The 19,436-nt window shown below is 35.8% G+C and overlaps 1 protein-coding gene across 4 annotated transcripts in view; it reads right to left on the bottom strand.

The window, feature by feature from the left end:
- Positions 1-19,436, bottom strand: part of bcar3 (BCAR3 adaptor protein, NSP family member) — a 95,846-nt gene that overhangs the window by 29,161 nt on the left and 47,249 nt on the right. For 3 of the 4 annotated variants that reach the window (XM_073819103.1, XM_073819104.1, XM_073819105.1), the window contains one exon: positions 15,070-15,109. In XM_073819103.1, the coding sequence (XP_073675204.1) occupies positions 15,070-15,109 (40 nt within the window). Of the gene's footprint in view, positions 1-742; positions 976-15,069; positions 15,110-19,436 lie in introns of those variants that run through there. The other variant, XM_073819106.1, reaches the window with a different exon arrangement.

Genomic DNA, 19,436 nt, shown 5'->3' with positions numbered 1-19,436 from the left:
TCAATCTTTTCCTTTCCACCACATTTTTGTTGCTATTCTTTAAAAAAATTTTTTTTAAATCTTTAAATTTATCTGCATTTTAAATCAGTCCTTCTGTAATTTATTTATAGTATTTTGCCATTTATATGTGACCCTGGACCACAAAACCAGTCATAAGGGTCAATTTTCTTTAAACTGAGATTTATACATCATCTGAAATATGAATAAATACAATTTGCATTGATGTATGGTTTGTTAGGATAGGACAATATTTGGATGAAAATCTAGAACCTGAGGGTGATCTAAATACTGAGAAAATTGCCTTTAAAGTTGTCCAAATGAAGTTCTTATGCATATTATTAATCAAAAATTAAGTTATGATATATTTACGGTAGGAAATGTACAAAATATCTTCATGGAACATGACCTTTACTTACCGGTAATATCCTAATGACTTTTGGAATAAAAGAAAAATCAATAATTTTAACTCATACACTGTATTTTTGGCTATTGCTACAAATATACCTGTGCTACTTGAGACTGGTTTTGTGGTTCAGGTCACATATTTAAATAATTAAGTTTTACTGTTAACTAACATAAATTTTTACATAATTATGTAAACTAACAGTAAAACAGTTGTTTAAATATAAAGAGTAAAATATTGTAAATATAAGAAATATTACGCGTGAATTAGATGCTACTACAAGCACATCAATTGGCATGTAAATTTATACAGATGTAATTTTAACAAGCTTTCACTCACCTTGGCTCCAATAACGGAGCTCTTCTGATAGAAACAGCACAAAGCTGCTGTGATGGTCCTTAAAATATTGCATCTCTCCGACATCTCTCTAGTTTCTGTGGCACTCATCAGTAGAAATTCTCTCACACGCTTTAATCTCCAAAACTCACTGCTTTATACCTCCCATGAATGAGAGCATGTTAGCTGCCCAGCGACTGTCTGTGAACTCTCTCAGCGCGAGTGTGCATGATTGAGAGTGAATGGTTGCGTGCGTGTGTGTGTTTGTGCGCTCAGCAGTGCATATGCTGCTCCATGCTGTTGCTCTCACCCCCGGGCAGCCCATGTAAGGAGCCGTGCTAAACTCCATGTGATATGACTCTACAGCCAATCAGAGTTCAGCCATCTGCATGAGCGCCACACAGCCAGCCTCTAAACCAACCCCCCTTTCCTCAAAACCTCTAACAGCTTGTTAGAAAATAGATGAGAAGGGAACAGGATAGAAAGAGGTATTAAGATTAGGGCTTCAAATTTTTTAGGTTTTTACATTTTCTCTTAGAAATCCCAAGCTCTCTTCTTTGGGTATATTCTAATTAGTGATCAAGCGAAGCTTATATTTAGCAATTTTGAGATTTTCAGTCACCAACTGTCCAATTAACAGAAGCTAGTAAATTGAGTAAATATGTTTTGAGTAGCTGCATTCCACTGGATATTTAAAAACCATTGACTAAGCAATAATGCTACCAGAATGAATCATATTCACATATATTTTTTAAGTTTTCGAAGATTTGTGATTTAAGCATGGCAAGATGTATTAATGTATTAGTTCTCTTCCAGACTCAAAATTTGCTCATAATTTACTCACCCCCATGTCATCCAAGATGTTCATGTCTGTCTTTCTTCAGTTCAAAAATTATTAATTCCAGGATTTTTCTCTGTATAGTGGACTTCAATTGGGATCAACGGGTTGAAGGTCCAAATTGCAGTTTCAGTGCAGCTGTAAATGGCTTTACACGATCCCAGCCGAGGAATAAGGGTCTTAAGTAGAGACACGATCAGTCATTTTCTTAAAAAATAATAAAAAATATGATGTACTTTTTAACCACAAATGCTCATCTTGCACTAGCTCGACTTCACGCATTAAGTAGGCCATGTCCACACTAATACGTTTTCGTTTGAAAATGCTTATTTCTCTCTCCGTTTTGGCCTTCTTTCCACATTGATATGGCATTTTTGTGAAGGAAAACTGAGCTTTTGAAAATGATGACGCATGTTAGGGCTGAGCAATTAATCGAAATCGGTGCTTCAAACGATCATGAAAATGCAGTAATCGAGATGAAACGCTTATTGCGCCCCAATCGACCCCCGTTCCAGTGGTGCGATTTCCCTCCTCCATGAAAGCCTTATTTCACATGCAAATTAGCAAAATCATGCAACGTGACTTTCATAAAAGGGACGTGCTTGATTTACTAAAGTTTCTTTGATGTTGTGTTTTTAATAGCGCGTAAGAAAACTTGCGCTGTTCTGTGTATGCGCAGAACAGAACATGGACATGTAAAGTTATGTTTAGCTCAAGGTGCCACCTAAGCGGTCAAATACACGCAAAAATATTTTCAAAATGAGGCGCTTGGTGATTATTCATGTAAACCCTTGTCAGTTATGTCTTAAATGATCATAAACAGTTGAGAATGAAAATATGTGTGCAACGGTATATTGGATCTGTGTGCGGCAACAAGTATTCCTTCTGCCGTCTCTGTGCTTAATATTAATAAAACGTAAAAATACAAAGAGAAAAATCACTCACTGCTCTTGAATGAAGGACTTTTGTAGTTTTAATAAGAAACAAAGAATGTTTAACCATTACAGTGAAGACCCTGTTTTCTCTTAAATTCAAATAATTACATTTAATTTCTGTAGAATTGTTAGACTACTTTAAACTTGCATAAAAGTGTTTTTCTGCTGTATTGCTATCTTTAAATTAATCACGAATATAAAGTTTTGGACCCCGTCACAAGCGTGTTATTATATTATTAATATATTAATATTAATATTGACAAATAATCGTGATTATGATTTTTGCCAAAATCAAGCAGCCCTAACGCATGTTTAGTCATGTGATGCCTATTGTACCAATAGACATCTATCACACTGTTGCTAAAGATATTTACTTTGTACACTCTTCATATTACAGTTCTAAAAAGATGACAGAAAATGTGCAATTGCTGTCCTGCGGTAACAGATGAGGGCAGCTGCGCTTTAGATCAAACGGACAGCGTTGTAAAATGAAAAATCTTTTTTGAAATGTATCCGGATTAATGTAGATGTAGCCATAGTGACATTGGCAGAAGTACTGGCCAAGTGTTAACAAAGCGAACGTTCAACGAAAGTCAAATGCCCTTTACAAAAAAAGGTAAAACAACGTCAGACGATTTTGAAATTGAACTGAAAAAATGAGATGACGTTTTTCAGCCTACCCTACCTTTCTGAACCGGAGTACACAGATGAAGAACTAACCGTGTGTGACCTTTTCAACATGATTACATAATGCGTTAAGTCCTAGAAGTACATCGCAGAGCTAGTGCAAGACGGACATTTGTGGTTAAAAAGTGTACAAATGAATTTTTTCTTAGAAAATGATTGATCATTTAGCTACGTAAGACCCTTATTCCTCAACTGGGATCATGTAGAGCCCTTTGAAGTTGCAATGAAAATGCAAATTGGACCTTCAACCCGGCTCCCACTGAAGTCCACTATATGGAGAAAAATCCTGGAATGTTTTCCTCAAAAACCTTAATTTCTTTTCAACTGAAGAAAGAAAGACATAAACATCTTGGATGACATGGGGGTGAGTCAATTAAGAGGAGATTTCTATTCTGGAAGTGAACTAATACTTTAAATTGAGTAGAAGTACTGCATTATTTCAAATAAGCCAAAATACTATATTTATCAAACAAATACTAAATTTTACAGAAATCTGCAACATTGCGTATGCTCACATTCCATGTGAGCCTGGATTTGAGGGATTAAATAAAAGAAAACAATCACTTTATACCAAAACAGAGTAAAGAACAATGCTGACGTGATTGCAAGTAAACAAGAACATGCAGAGAGACAATCTGGTATCAAGCAGTTCAAAAACATTGCTTATCACTAATGACATTTGAAATTAATCTTTCCAGACAAGAGAGAGCGTTTCCTGTGGAGGACTTTCAGGAGCAGTTTTCCAGGCAGATGAGAAGAGTGGTGATCCTGTGTGACAGGTCTGCACTGAGGGACCAGGACTATGTCTTTTAGTATCATCACAACATCACTCTAAAATCCAGCGGGGTTTCAATAACGGCAGGGGGTTAATATTAAAAGAGCATTCCCCCAGCAGGCAGGGCGCTCTTCCCCAGCTGGGACTGTCCTGACCCTGAAAAGAGAGCCCAGTTGAGCCTGAAGGGTCCCAGACGGCCAAATTCACTCATTTTTCCCACTGGGGTTTAAATAACAAGACTACTCTGTCTCTTAATCACACGCAAACAGCACTTAGTGTTATTGCGGCTGGCTAGTTGGTTAACTAGAGGGGCTTTTGTTGAGAGGGCTTTCTCTTGATTAGCCTATTTGTTAACAGCATTACGACTTCTGTCATTTTCAGGGAAAGGAACCCCCACCCCATAGACAAGGCTCAGAGTAAAAGAGGCATTTGGAAACCAGTACGGTTAGAAGACAGAAGAGAATTCATGTTTTCCAGACCATTTCACCGGACTGAATAAGAGTCACAGTGTGTTTGTGAGGTGAGTCTGTGTTTGTGTGTGTGCTATTAGCACCATTTAACATTGTGTGGCTATTTAGTGAAACAACCTTTTTTTAAAAATTATTTTCATTAAAACGTTATTATAAATTATTTGGTTAGCTCAACGGTTTGACAAAATTAACATGATTTTTACATTATCTCAGAATTTCTTTGTCCTAGTTTTTCTTTGACAGCAATAAAAACTGTAAAACTTAAAGGATTACTTCACTTCCAAAATAAAAATGTCCTGCTAATTTACTCACCTCCAAGTCTTCCAAGATGTTCATGTCTTTCTTTCTTCAGTCGCAAAGAAATTATGTTTTTGGAGGAAAACATTCCAGGATTTTTCTCCATATAGTGGACTTCAGTGGTGCTTAATGGATTGAAGGTTAAAAATGCAATTTCAATGCAGCTTCAAAGAGCTCTAAACGATCTTATGTGGGTCTTATGTAAAGAAAAAAGGTATTTTTTAACCACGGTTAAAAATGCAGTTTTAGTGCAGCTTCAAAGGGCTCTACATGATCCCAGCTGAGGAATAAGGGTCTTATCTAGTGAAATGATCTGTTATTTTCTAAAAAATGTACAATTTATATACTTTTTAACCTCGAATACTCTTGTCTAGCTCAGCGATGCGCATGCGTAGTCTGTGCTCGAAAATGGGTAATGTCGAAAAACTCCCATCTCATTTTCTCTCCCAAATTCAAAATCATTCTACACCGCTGCAGAATTACAGACGCAGTGTTTACAAAGTTAACGTGCAAAGTAGGTGAAACAACCTTCACAAAAAAAGATAAAACAGTGATGTAGGACATTTTTGAACATCAAAAAGCTGTCTTGAACAGGAGTATGCATGCGCATCACAGAGCTAGACAAGACGAGCATTTGGCATTTGTGGTTAAAGACCTTTTTTTTTGGAAAGAAAATGACCAATCGTTTCTTCACATAAGACCCACATAAGAGCTCTTTGAAGCTGCATTGAAATTGCATTTTTAACCTTCAATCCATTAAGCACCATTGAAGTCCACTATACGGAGGAAAATCCTAGAAGGTTTCCTCAAAAAACTTAAATTCATTGCGACTTAAGAAAGAAAGACATGAATATCTTGGATGACATGGGGGTGAGTAAATTATCCTTTAATGATCATGTTCTCCAGCATGAATTGGGAATGATCTAAAGAGCATTTTGTGCTTCAATGGAAGCAGGAACATCTGTGCAAAGAGTTCACATGATCAGTGAATTTTATTATCTGATTAGCTACACACAAATAGTGGCAAATATGACATTTTTATTCACTATTTATTACTCTGTTTTATACCCTTTCACTATGGAATCTCTTTGTATATTTTTCTAAAAAACCAACAGAATTAAATAAGATGAGAATACAAGTGGAAAGCTTCTCTGTTCATTATTAGGGAAAACAATAAAGTATGCTGCTAGTCCTACATACTCCAGTGCCATTTTTGGACGCAAACAGTTAGATGTCTATCAACAGATTTGTTATGTTTCTCCCAGATTGCTCTTAAGAGGTAAACAAAGACATTATGGCTGGCTGGCTGGCACACCCTCGGACCAACGCTGGAATGTTCTCCCTGAGAGTGGGCTCCTAAACTACCTAATTACGCTCAATAAAATCACCATGGTCCTGCGAGCAAATCTGCTTTTCCACAGTCTGCTAAAGAAAGGAGTCAGCGTGATGTTTTTTGTACATAAGAGCAAAAAATACATTTTAAATACATGTCTGACTTCACTTCAAGAGAGTGTAGTTCAAAGGGTAAAGTGCTTGCATGTGACCGTTTTATTTTAAGACATAGTAGGGTGAATTAGGGTAATCTGGGACACCTCTGTGCCATCTTGCTCAATTTTTTTCTCAGCAGGCAAAAAATTCAGATGAGAAAATAACTGGCAGTACAGAAAGAAGACATTAGAAAATATTCCGAAAATATTAAGTCATTTTTCTAAAGTGACAGTTCAACAGCAACTCCAGTGCATAAAGTCTGAGAGTTGAGACTTAATTATTTTATTATTGTTTTATTTTAATATTATTTTTGTTATTATATACTATAGAAACTGATTGGAATTGTTTTACTCAAATCAGTAAACTTGCTGTCTCGAAGAACTTAATTAATGAAAGCTGTAATTAATTACACTCCTAAAAATAAAGGTTCCAAAAGGGTGTTTTTGCAGTGATGCCATAGAATAACCATTTTTGGTTCCCCAAAGAACCTTTCAGTGAACAGTTCTTAAAAGACCATTTTGAAGACCCTTTTAAAAATATAAAGAACCTTTTTCGACTATAAAGAACCTTTTCTGCATTTGAAAGGTTCCATGGATGTTCAAGGTTCTTCATGGAACCATCAATGCCAAGAAAGAACCTTTATTTTTAAGAGTGTAGATAGTTTCACAGTGTTGCAGTGCACATACATGAACACTAGGGGGTGTTGTGTCTCTGTAATGTGTGCAGTGGTAATAAAAACCAATGCTAGTTTTAGTGGCTGCTGTTAAACAGATGGCTCATAGTCCTCAAGTGGAAATCCACACTAATGTTTAGGTAAACCTCTAGATGCACCCATGATAATCTTTGTTTTGTTTGGCACCTGAGTGTTATGGCAATTCATCACTGTTGCAATCTGTAATGTTCATTCATTTGCTTTGACTCACTAATGTTTGGTTTTATCAGTCTTGTTCCAAGTTCACAGTCATGTAAAAATCAAGAGATTCTTCACCCTAAGGCCATGAACGTGATCAACATTCATCAACACCAGTCGAGTTACGCCTGTGAACAAGATTTTAAGAGTGTCTCCTGAGGTAAGCTAAAAATACTAGCTTTAATATCACTGCATTAAGATCTGGAACACATGCCAAAACTTTATATTATAATAACTGGAGGCTTTCATTTTGATTTAATAAAAGCTCTGGTTATATGGTGACGCATCTGAAAGGGATAGTTCACCCAAGTTCAAACAAAAATGAAAGTTCTGTCATTAATTTCCCTCCATAGACAGAGAATCAACTACGATATTCAAGGCTCAGAAAATATCAACTTTATTCGACAATGTCTTTTCTTTTACAGATGAACAAAGATCTTACGAGTTTAGAGCGACGTGAGGGTGAGTAATTAATGACAGAACTATCCCTTTAACATTATTACATATATTGTTTAACAAATCATTAATGTATAATCAAAACTTCATGCATGGGATATTTTCATGTGTATTTACATTTGAATTATTTTAAGAATGACATGTTTTTTAATGAAATATACTGTTTTGTAATAATAATGTGTTACTGGTCACATCTTAAACACTTTCTTCTGTGCAAACTGATCTGAAGTTCATGGCCATTACTCTATTCTTTGTCCATCTATCTACAGAATATGAAATATCAAGCAATGATGATATGATTGTATCTAACAATATGAGTGGGTGTGTCAGTTTCTTCCATCAGGTCTTCATGCTTCCTGTCTCTCTCATCTTTTTTGAGACCGAAGCCCTTTGAACTATTCTTTTTGGGTCAGTGTGTTCTCTGTTCAAGACCAGGATTTCTGTGCTTCTGTCTCTGGCTGGTGTATATGCGTGCAGGCTGGTCTAAGGAGGTCTTTCTGTGGGCTCGCAGGGCAGCAGATCCCACAGAGAGAACAGTGCCTCATTGTTTCTGTAAAGCTCTTTCATGAGTGCTTAGCAGCTTACCGAGCAACAGTGTGTGTGTTCACCATCGGGCCATCAAGAACAGAAAGATATGTGTGTGTACATGTGCGTGTGTGGGAGAAAGCAGGAAATAAATCTGGTTCTTCAATGTATTTTTGCAGAATTCTTAGAACCCTCTTATTTTCTCACTAAATAGGGGTTAGTAACTGTTTTAGTGCAACATAAAAAAAATCTAAAATTACAAGGAAAAAAAGATGTCAAACTAAGATTGACGGTGTAAAATTTTGAGAAAAAATTTGAAAAATCTAAAATTATAAGAAACATCAAGGCAAAATAAGTCATTTAGAGGAAAAAAAAAATACAAAAATTAAGTTGTAGTAAATAGTCAAAAATATAAGATTACAAGAATAAAGTCTTAGCAATAAAAAGTATGGGACAAAGTCATAATATTTTGCTTTTTTTATGTGGAACTAAAACACTTTCATATATAACCATATGGCTCTTTGGAGATTAAAAAGTTTAAACTCTTCAGATTAAATTGCTTTTCAGTTTGCATCAGTCTATCCAAATTTAGAATATCTGTTTATACCCTTCTTAAAAACTATAAAGTGAAAATTAGTGTTAAAGGGTTAGTTGACACAAAAATGAAAATTAGCCCATTATTTACTCACTCTTAAGGCATCCTTGGTGTATATGACTTTCTTCTTTCAGACAAATCCAATCGGAGTTATATGTAAAAAAAAAAAAAAAAAAACCTGCCTCTTCCAAACTTTATATAGTGGGTGTTTTTGTTTAACAGTCCAAAAGAAGTCCAATAATGCTCATTCATCCATTATAAAAAGGGCCTCACATGACTCCGGGGGGTGAATAAAGTACAACAGTTAGCACAAGCTACACAAAACTGATTATAATGTTTTAAATATGGATATTTGTTTACAAACGCATCCGCTACAGGAGGCCTTCTTTCACTTCCCGGGGCATGTGGGGCACTTTTTATTATGGGTGGATGCACTTTATTGGATTTTTTGTTTGGACTGTTGAACAAAGCACCTGCCCACTGCTAATATAAAACATTTTATAATATAACTCGATTGGATTCGTCTGAAAGAAGAAAGTCATATCAGGCTTGTGCACAATTCAGAATTGAATTGAGAATGACTCCTAAATTCCAATTCAATTCTTGAATTTGAATTGATGTCAAAAACAGGATCTAGAATTACAATTCGAATTTGAATTAAAGGAAGCAGAGTTGCAATTCAATACAAATTCAAAGAAATTCATATACATAAGTGAAGTGTTTAACTTTAACAATGTAGCTTTACAATATATGTCAGATATGATTTCATTACATATTCTATAAATGATATTAGTTTGAACTACTTGTACAGATTACATTGTGTTATTTGATTACTTTGAAATGAAAATAACATTTTGAACAAAACTAATCAAACATTGAGGGAGTGATTTATTTCAAGAATTTGCCCACACGGAAATAACCTATATAAACATATTCATATACACATATATGTACCCATATATGTACACATCTATGTGCATATATGTACATATAATATAGGAAAACGGACAATTTTATATATGTCACATATATTACAAACCTATATCAAAACCTATATTAAAACATATGTTTATATAGGTTATTTCCGTGTGGGTATAAAAAAGAAAAAATACTGTAATTTGTCTTTAATGATATAGGACCTAAAATAACAGTCAAGTTGTTAGTTTACAGTTTTGAATATAATTTGAAATAACAGAAAACTACTGTAAAAAAGTTAGAGTTATTTTCTGTAAAATTAGTTTTTTTTTAACAGTGCAGTTGCCAAAGTGAGATATGAGCTAAAATGACCAGATCCTGCCATGAGCTGTATAGGAGACATATCTTGTATGTACATAGGGCTTATATGTGGATATAAAGAAGCAATACAGGAGACCTATATGGCCTGTATATGCACATATATGCACCTCGATTTTGCCTATATGTGGCATATATATGCATATATGCAGCATATATATTATCATATATGTGCATATATACTGCTTATAGGTTTCATATATGCGCATATATCCTCATATAGGTTCTTTCCATGTGGGTGATCATTATCTATATGTGACCCTGGACCACAAAACCAGTCTTAAGTCGCTGGGGTATATTTGTAGCAATAGCCAAAAATACATTGCATGGGTCAAAATTTTAGATTTTTCTTTTATGCCAAAAATCATTAAGAAATTAAGTCAAGATCATGTTCCATGAAGATTTTTTTGTAAAATTCCTTCTGTAAACATATCAAAATGTAATTTTTGATTTGTAATATGCATTGTTAAGAACCTAATTTGGACAACTTTAAAGGTGATTTTCTCAGTCTTTTTGATTTTTTTGCATCCTCAGATTTCTGATTTCAAATAGATGTATCTCAGCCAAATATTGTCATATCCTAACAAACCATACATCAATAGAAAGCTTATTTATTGAGCTTTCATATGATGTATAAATCTCAGTTTTGTCAAATTTAACTTTATGACTGGTTTTGTGGTCCAGGGTCACATATGTTGGAACAAAATGTATGCAGGGTTGAGGAGTGACTAGTTATGTGTAATGAAATTATGCTATTAAATTACAAAATTAATGTAATTGTATGTGAGATTCAACACATTCTTTCTGTTGTATGACTGTGTGGAATGTCTTTGAATTGCCATGAATTTAATTCCACTTCCTTCATTCCAACTCCAATTCAAATTCAACTTCCTGTGGGGCGGAGTCAATTCAATTCAAATTCCAACTCATGAATTGAATGGTGGCCAATTCTGAAATTCTGAATTGTGCACAAGCCTGAGTCATATACACCTAGGATGCCTTGAGGGTGAGTAAATCATGGGCTAATTTTTGATTTTGGGTGAACTAACCCTTCAGTCTGCCAACAGGTCATGTCATTTATAGTAAACCAATTGTGGCACTAATGTTTCATTTCCATCCACGAATCACAACAAGAAGTCTGTGATTCATGCTTCATATCTGCAGATCAAAGATTTGATTCCCACCCTTTAAAAAATTCATCCAAACAATTTCCACCCTCCAGATCATCTTTGATAATAATGGCTGTAATTTCTTCAATCTCTGCTTCACACGCAAAGAGAGACAGAAAATAAAGACTTGAATAAATCATATTATCGTTGATTGATATTAAATATAGATAATTGATTTGCCCTCAATTGTGCGGCTAAGGTTTTTCTCTCTCTTTTTTCCCCCCTGGGGTTATGCATATAAACTGAGTAGAAGTTGCGCACTTGAGGTAATGTAGATCTAAACTTGACTCATTCAACCTCAAACCATGATGGAAAGCACCACCTGATCTGATATCATCTGAAAACTAACAGTTTTCACTAACAATGCTAAAACCAGGGTCATCTGACATCAGGAAGTGATATCAGCGCATGAGGTCTTAGAAGTTAATTATCCCATATTTTTGATGGCTGGCTTCCTGTTAACTTTGAAGAAAACATTCCTCAGCTAACAAGTCGTCAGAAAAAATTGGCCAAAGCTGTAAAACCAGCACAACTGAATTGAAAAGCAGGGCATGCAAAACTAGCCATTTGAACGCTGAAATAGATTGTTGATTGTTGTTGATTACAGACCTTGGCGAAATGTAATGTGATCAAACAAGCTGTGAGAGTGTAATCCATGTTTTTCTTTTTTTTTTCTGTAGGAAAGGCGTATTTTTAGCATTTCATGGCTGAAAAATTGACATAAGGCAATCGTATGAAAGGAAAGTATTATTTATATTAACCTACACTCTTAAAAATAAAGGTTCTTTATTGGCATCAATGGTTCCTTGAAGAGTCTTGAACATCCATGGAACCTTTCAAATCTTCAAAATAGTTATTTTAAGAACTGTTCTCTGAAAGGTTCTTTGGAGAACCAAAAATGGTTCTTCTATGGCATCACTGCAAAAACACCCCTTTGGAACCTATTTTACACTCTTACACTCTTTAGAATAGCTGATGAGAACTCTATTGATAATTATAGCATCATAATTTCAATATATTCTATTAAATGAATTATTAGTTTAAACCTAGATAAACCAAACCCAGACGGTTTTCTGACAAATTGAACTTGTGCACAGACCTGCATGGGAACCTTACTGAGATCAGATCAGAGATCCCAGTTTCTGTTCAGACACTAGACGAGTACAGACCCAGGTGTTTGATAAACATGACTCTAGAAACTCAACACCACCTGAAGAGGGCAAGTTGAGGTTCACACTCTTTCATTCTGAGAGAGGAAGGGGGATGATTTACTGAAGCTATGACCACCTCAGACCGTGACACATATACCCAAACACACAGGTGTGATGAAGACTGTGTCGACATCTAGATTTAGTTGTTTTCAGCTGAGCTTTTTATTGGTAAACAGAAAAACTTTACATGGCAGTACAGATTTACTACAGCTGTTGATGCATGCCTACAGATGACCACACATTAAACAGGCAGACAGTTCTAAGTGCTTCCTAAAATTGAGTATAAAGAGCCAGTGTACTGTACTTGCAGTTCATCTGATTCAAACATTTCATGGCTATGTTATTCCCCTGAGGATATGTAGTGCCATTTCCTATCAAGTTCTGTTATAGGCCTGTGTATTTGGAGGGTGAATCTCACGAATGTTTAAATCATATTTTTCTCCAAATTAATGAATGAATATTTATTTTTTTTCCTTTTATTTCTTCAACCAGATGAGTTTGATTTTCACAGTGATATTGCCATACAATTGCATAATATTGTATGGCAATATTACTTAAATTATATATATATATATATATATATATATATATATTATTATTATTATTATTATTATTTTTTTTTTTTTTTTACTTTTTTATAGTAATTTAAATATTAATTAGTAATGGTAAAAATGTTACATTAATGAAAATTTGGTGGTAAAACATGTTTAACTGACATAAAAGAAACTGTGACACAGCACTAAATTTTCATCAACCATTATTCCAGGCTTCAGTGTCACATGATCCTCTGGAAATCATTCTAATATGCTGATTTATTGTCAGTGTTGAGTGCTGAAACTGTCACTTTTTTATCAATTTAACACATCCTTGCTGAATAAAAGTATTCATTTTTTAAAAAGTAAGAAAGAAAGATTTAATGACCTCAAACTTTTGAATAGTAGTGTATATTGTAACACAAAATTTCTATTTTGATTAAACACTGTTCTTTTCAACTTTTTATTTATCAAAGAGTCCTGAAAAAAAGTATCACAAGTCCCAAAAATTATTAAGCTGTTTCCAACATTGATTATAAATCAGCATATTAGATTTTTGAAGGATTATGTCATATTGAAGACTGGAGTAATGATTCTGAAAATTCAGCTTTGCTTCACAATAATACATTATATTTTCATTTTTTTTTAAATAGAAAACTGTTATTTTAAATTTCAATAATATTTCACAAATTACTTTTTTGTATTTCTGTATTTTTGATTATATAGGCTAGATACAGCCTCGATAAGCATGAGAAACTTCTTTATAAAACATTACAAATCTTACTGATCCCAAACTTTTGAATGGTAGTGTAGGTTAAGGCTTATGCAAAATACAATTTCTGTAAAATACAGCATTTTTAGACATTTAGACATTTTATACCGATAATATTTGATTATAGAGACTGTATGTTCATCTGCGCTGGAGCACTACTAGTTAAGTATAGTTGCTATTGACTGTGTTTGTGCTGTTTGTTGTCTGTGTGAGCTGTGAGGTAATGCTATGAGGTGTTTGTTCTTCACAGAGAGTTGCTAGACCCCAAGATGATGCAAACCATTCAGCTACTGAGTGTGGGGAGGACAGAGAGTGAGATGGATAGTTTCTCAGCAGGCTGACAGAGGTAGCTGTGTGGTGACAGCACACTCAAGGCTGCAGGTGATCACAGTGGAAAATCTCATTCAGTCAGTGCTAACCGAATGAGACACTCACAATATATGTCACACCATATCTTTCATCAGAGTCGTGGGTGCTGTAATACAGCCGTATTGTGTGATGAAGAGCTTTCATAACTGCTAGATGTTGCCTCAGGTCAAAATAAAGCTGGGGAATGATTCTGCCTTCGCTGGCAAAGTGAAATTTGTCATTTGTTCCTAACTTGATACTGTAATTTCAACTGCATATGTTGCTTGCGAAGCCTTGAAACATCACCAGCTCATTTCCTCCATGTAATTGTGCCATTTTAATTGAGGATGTGTCTATGGGGCCCCTCGCACAGTAGGAAACGCAGAGATTGTCAGATCTTTATCGGAAATTTTGGCTGTGCAGCTTCCTGTGTTTTATGAACAGCTCTGGCTTAAAAGTTGCACACGTCTACAGCGTCTGACGTATTAAGACATAACCTGTCATTCCCATCAAAATTAGATCAAACTTCCTAGACGGGTCAAGGAGAGTGTACTTATATTTGCCAAACTCCATGGCGTGAGTTAAATAATGCAACAGAAGTATTGTTTTTGCAATCCGCTTAACTCTAATCACTCTCAACAAGCACATATAACATCAGGAAGCTTAAATGTTTATAAAACAAAGATAATCAGTCGCTGACGCACACATTTGTCTCTGATGCAAATCCAAGTATGCAATATAAAACAGTATGTATATTTACTCAACTCTAAGTCAATAAGCAACAATTCCTCATATCCTCAATTTCCAGCATGGCTGACGTTCCTGTCCTCTACACTTACAAAACTCCTTAAGCTGAAGAGTATTGGATATCTCAAAGTGTTAAGGGTTGCCCTCAGATCATCTCTGTCTTGTCCAAACCCTCACCCACCATGCTATCATTACCTCATACTGCCAGTGGCTTTTTACTATAATAGAGCAATCATTTCAAACTTCACATGCGCATGTTAAGGTAAAATAAGAAGCCTTACCTTGACATACTCCATGGTAGGGTCCATGCCTGCACCGTCCCTGCAGGAAAAAGAAAGAACTCTCTTGAGTGAACACATCAACTCTCCTTTAGCTCAGCTGCCTGCCGGTTTAACTGTAACTCTGTGTGTGTGTGTGTGTGTGTGTGTGTGTGTGTGTGTGTGTGTGTGTGTGTGTGTGTGTGTGTGTGTGGGTCCTTCTCTGGGCAGGCTGTACGTTGGACTGCAGTAAAGTGCCTACCAGTCCAGCCCCGCTCGCCTGAGGTCATTCCACATGGTATAGACCACAACATGTGGACTAAACACTCACCATCCCCCCCAAAAACACACAATTACTTCCACACCAACCCAAATGCACAAAGTTCAGCTGAGATTAATGCAGATATCAATTTAGATAATGAATAAAAAATTTAAGCAGGCTTTGAAAAAAAGAAGGGTTAAGCGGTCAGGAAAAAGCATTTCAGGTCTTTTAGTGGCTCTCTGTCTCACACACAAACACACTCTTGTGATTCCGGATTTATGCTTACGTGAAGTTTTAAACCCTAAATTCTAAAGGATTATAGCCAGGAAAAGGGAAATTAGTTCCTTGAGTCTAAATTTCCCACAGGGCTGAACACAGAGTAAATAAACGTTCAGTGTACAGATGTAACACAGAATCTATGCAAAACATAGGAGGAGACAGGACATACTGTAGCAATTGTTCACATGACCTCTATTCCTGTCTGCAGCTTTAAGGTTATGGTCTAGATGTGACTTACCCTAACTGCAAAGATGGCCCTTGGTCAGCACTGCATTTTTTTGTTTTATTTAGATTGTCTATGTGGAACGCAGGAACCATGGTGGTGAAGAGAGTCACGGAGAAGAACGAGCGGTCGAGGTGCACGGCTCAGCTTTTTCTGCATTTAGATTTTTCCGCCCTCTCTCTTTCTGCCTTTACCCAGAGTCCCTTTCATCTCAGCTTACACAAAAACCTGACTTTTCTTTATGACTCTTTCTTTCTTTCTTTCTTACCACCAGGGTGTGTGGTGGACTGTCTCACCCCCTTAGGGGAATAAGGGTAGCTTTCAGGTTCGGTGTGGAGGTGGCACCTGGGGTGAGAGCTCAGATATATAAAAAGCGTCAGATAACTGGAAATATGAGAATGTGTGAGAAGATTTTTTTTTTTTTTGATTGTTTGTTTGCTTCGTATTTGATGGAACTTAAAAGCATAACTGATTTCGTGTTGGAAAGCTACTCTAGAGACAAGAGGTCAAGCTTTAAAGCTTCTAAACGCGCAATATAAGAGAACACCGTCAGCACTCCCACGAGTCGACCCGAGAGTGACTTGAGTTTGGGACCAGGCCGAACATACCGTCTTATCCGCAAAGAGAGGGCATGGCGGGAGGACACGGCCTCAAGAAAAACATCCATCTCCATCTCTGGCTCGTTCTGTGCCAAGCCACAGCTGTATTGTGTCTCAAAGTGGTGATTTGTACCTTACAGTCTTGCCAGTTAGAATTAGAAAGCTGAGGGAGGACATGTCAAGTTAGAAAGATGGACAAGCTATTATTGGGTTTCCAGAAACAGATTCATAACGCTTAAGCCACTAGAGGGAAATGGGACATTTGACATGCAACACTTGCCACATGCTATAGTCAAGAATTCACTTACACAGTGAAGGACATAAATGAAAGGCAGTTCACAGCCAAGAAGACAGGGGCAGTGCAGCTCTGTGAACCGATACCAGTCAGGTTTCACTAGGGTGCTCAAGGAGTCTATTGATGTGATTGTTCTGATTAGTGTAAACTACAGTGTGATTGTTCTAAGATGTGTCTAAGATTTTGTCATGTGACTATATAGCTGCTTTTCAAATAAGAAGGACATCTTCAAACTTTTGTGCCACCTTGAGATGACCCATGACTATACTGTATACCTACCTTTCAACAGCTGTGGTCAAAAGTTTATATACTTTACAGTATTTGTTAATTATTTTACCAAAATAAGAAGGATCATACAAAATACTTAATATTTAGTCATGACCTGAATAAAATTTTTACACATAAAAGATAGTCCACAAGAGAAAATAAGTAGAATTTCTAAAAATTACCCTGTTTAAAAGTTTACATACACTTGATTCTTAATACTGTGTTGTTACCTGGATGATCCACTGCTGGTGTTGTTTTGTTCTTTAGGAAAATTCTGCAGGTCCCACAAGTTCTTTGGTTTTCTAGCATCTTTTTGCGTATTTGAACCCTTTCCAACAATGACTGTATGATTTTGAGATCCGTCTTTTCACACTGAGGACAACTGAGGGACTTAAACACAACTATTACAAAAAGTTCAAATGCTCACTGATTCTCCAGAAGGAAACGATGCATTAAGACCCTGAAGGTAAAAACTTTTTGAATTTGAAGAGGGTAAATTGAACTTTTGTCTTCTGGGAAACATATAAATCTCTTCTGTAGATTTTGAAGGGCAGTATTAAATAAATATATAAATATATATATGATATTTAAGCAAAATAAGAAAAATGTACACATCTTCATTCTGTTCAAAAGTTTACACCCCTGGCTCTTAATGCAACATTTTTCCTTCTGGAGGACCAGTGAGCGTTTTAATCTTCTGCAATAGTTGCATATGAGTTCCTCAGTTGTCCTCAGTGCAAAAAAATGGATCTCAAAATCATACAGCTTTTGATGGTATTTATGTGGGACCTGAAGGATTTTTCTCAAGAACAGCGGTCAGTTTAACTTTTCAGGACAAACAAGGGACTCATGAACAATGCAAAAACAGCTGTGGTAACATTCAGGTAACAGCGCAGTATTAAGAATCAAGTGTATGTAAACTTTTGAATACGGTCATTTTTATAAATTCAACTATTATTTTCACTTATGGACTAAATGTAAACATATTTTGTATGAAATAACATTTTGCAGATACTACAACGTGTATAAAAATTTTCAAACACAACTGTATGTGTGGGGAAGTTTACATACCATTTGATGACAAAATGATTTAAAAATAAGGTAAAACTGTTTTATTATTATTTATTTATTTTAAAATGTAAGAGTTTTCCTTCTTTATGTAGATTTAGGGTGTGGGTTCAATTTAATCTATAGTATAGTTTTATATAATATAAATGGGTGTGTGAGAGTAAAGAGAGTGGCAAAAGACTCCAACAAAAACTGTTTCACGTCACATCAGCAAATCTGTGTGGCAAAAGGAAATCCTTTGGACCACCTGGTAGTCTTAATGGAACGTTTGGGTTCCGTAGAGCCTAGCAACTCCAACGAAGTTACATAATAATACCGGACGGCCCAACAAAGACCCAAGCACATGCAGGGCATTAATATCACTATACGTCTTGTCAACTAGAGTCATGACCTCATTTTAATTAAGTGACTACACAGAATATTTAACATTTTAGTTAATAGTAAAAAAGCTCTCATGGGAGTACATTTATCTATTTATAGATAATAGTATAACCAATAATACTTGAAAAGTGATGTTGAACATTATGAAAGATAGGTGGCACTGTCTGGTGACAAAATGACACAATGGCTTGCATAGTATTTTAAATATCATTATTAATCATTTATATCTTTCCATCAGAGATTTAAAACTGTTTATTCATCTAATTGTTGGGTTTAATGTTTACCATGTGTCATTTCTGTCATTTGGCAGCCTTTTGGCACGCTTCAAGACAAGGCCGTGTTGTTACGAGGGTGTTGAGTGGATCCTGTCAACAACTAGAACCACTTTAATCAGCTTTATCAAGTAAATCAAATGCTACTGTTGCTCCACCATGTCTTTCATCTGTCTCATTCTCTCCCTTTGTCTCTCTCTCTTTGTGTCTCTCTCAATCTCTCCTTCAATCTGTCTCTTCAAAAATTCTTTCATCTCTCGGTCAAGCTATAAATCTAGAGTCCTCACTTTAACCTGCGAAGAGTTGTGTGTGTCTGTGATAGAGCAGCTGCCTCACACATGCAGGTAGTACGATTCAAAGAGCGTAAATCCTTGATGTACCATTGTTTTATAAAAGTTAAATGTTTCAGCCCTAAAAACAAAACCTACAGGCATGTTATCTCATCTGACTACTCACCTGCAGGCAGACACACTCAAACTGGTGAAGCATTCTGCAGCCAGACGTTCAGCAGCTTGTCATTTAATCACAATGCCATCCAAGTCTCCAACTCTGATAAATCTAATATTGGAAAAAGTCATCCAGGAGTGAGCTAGTTATTGCTTCTGGGCTGATTTAATGCAGGTGTACGTGTTGAGAATTACTTGGGAGAAAATGAGAAGTGTCAATCCCGTTCTGTGCTGTAGGATCCTCTCTCTCTTATACCTACACTGTGTTTATGTTCTACCTATTTCTTTTTCCATGTGTC

Source organism: Garra rufa, chromosome 15 (genome assembly GCF_049309525.1).
Source record: "Garra rufa chromosome 15, GarRuf1.0, whole genome shotgun sequence".
NCBI lineage: Eukaryota > Metazoa > Chordata > Actinopteri > Cypriniformes > Cyprinidae > Garra > Garra rufa.
Note: the sequence above shows the minus strand (reverse complement) of the source record. Positions and strands in the feature narration are given on the sequence as shown.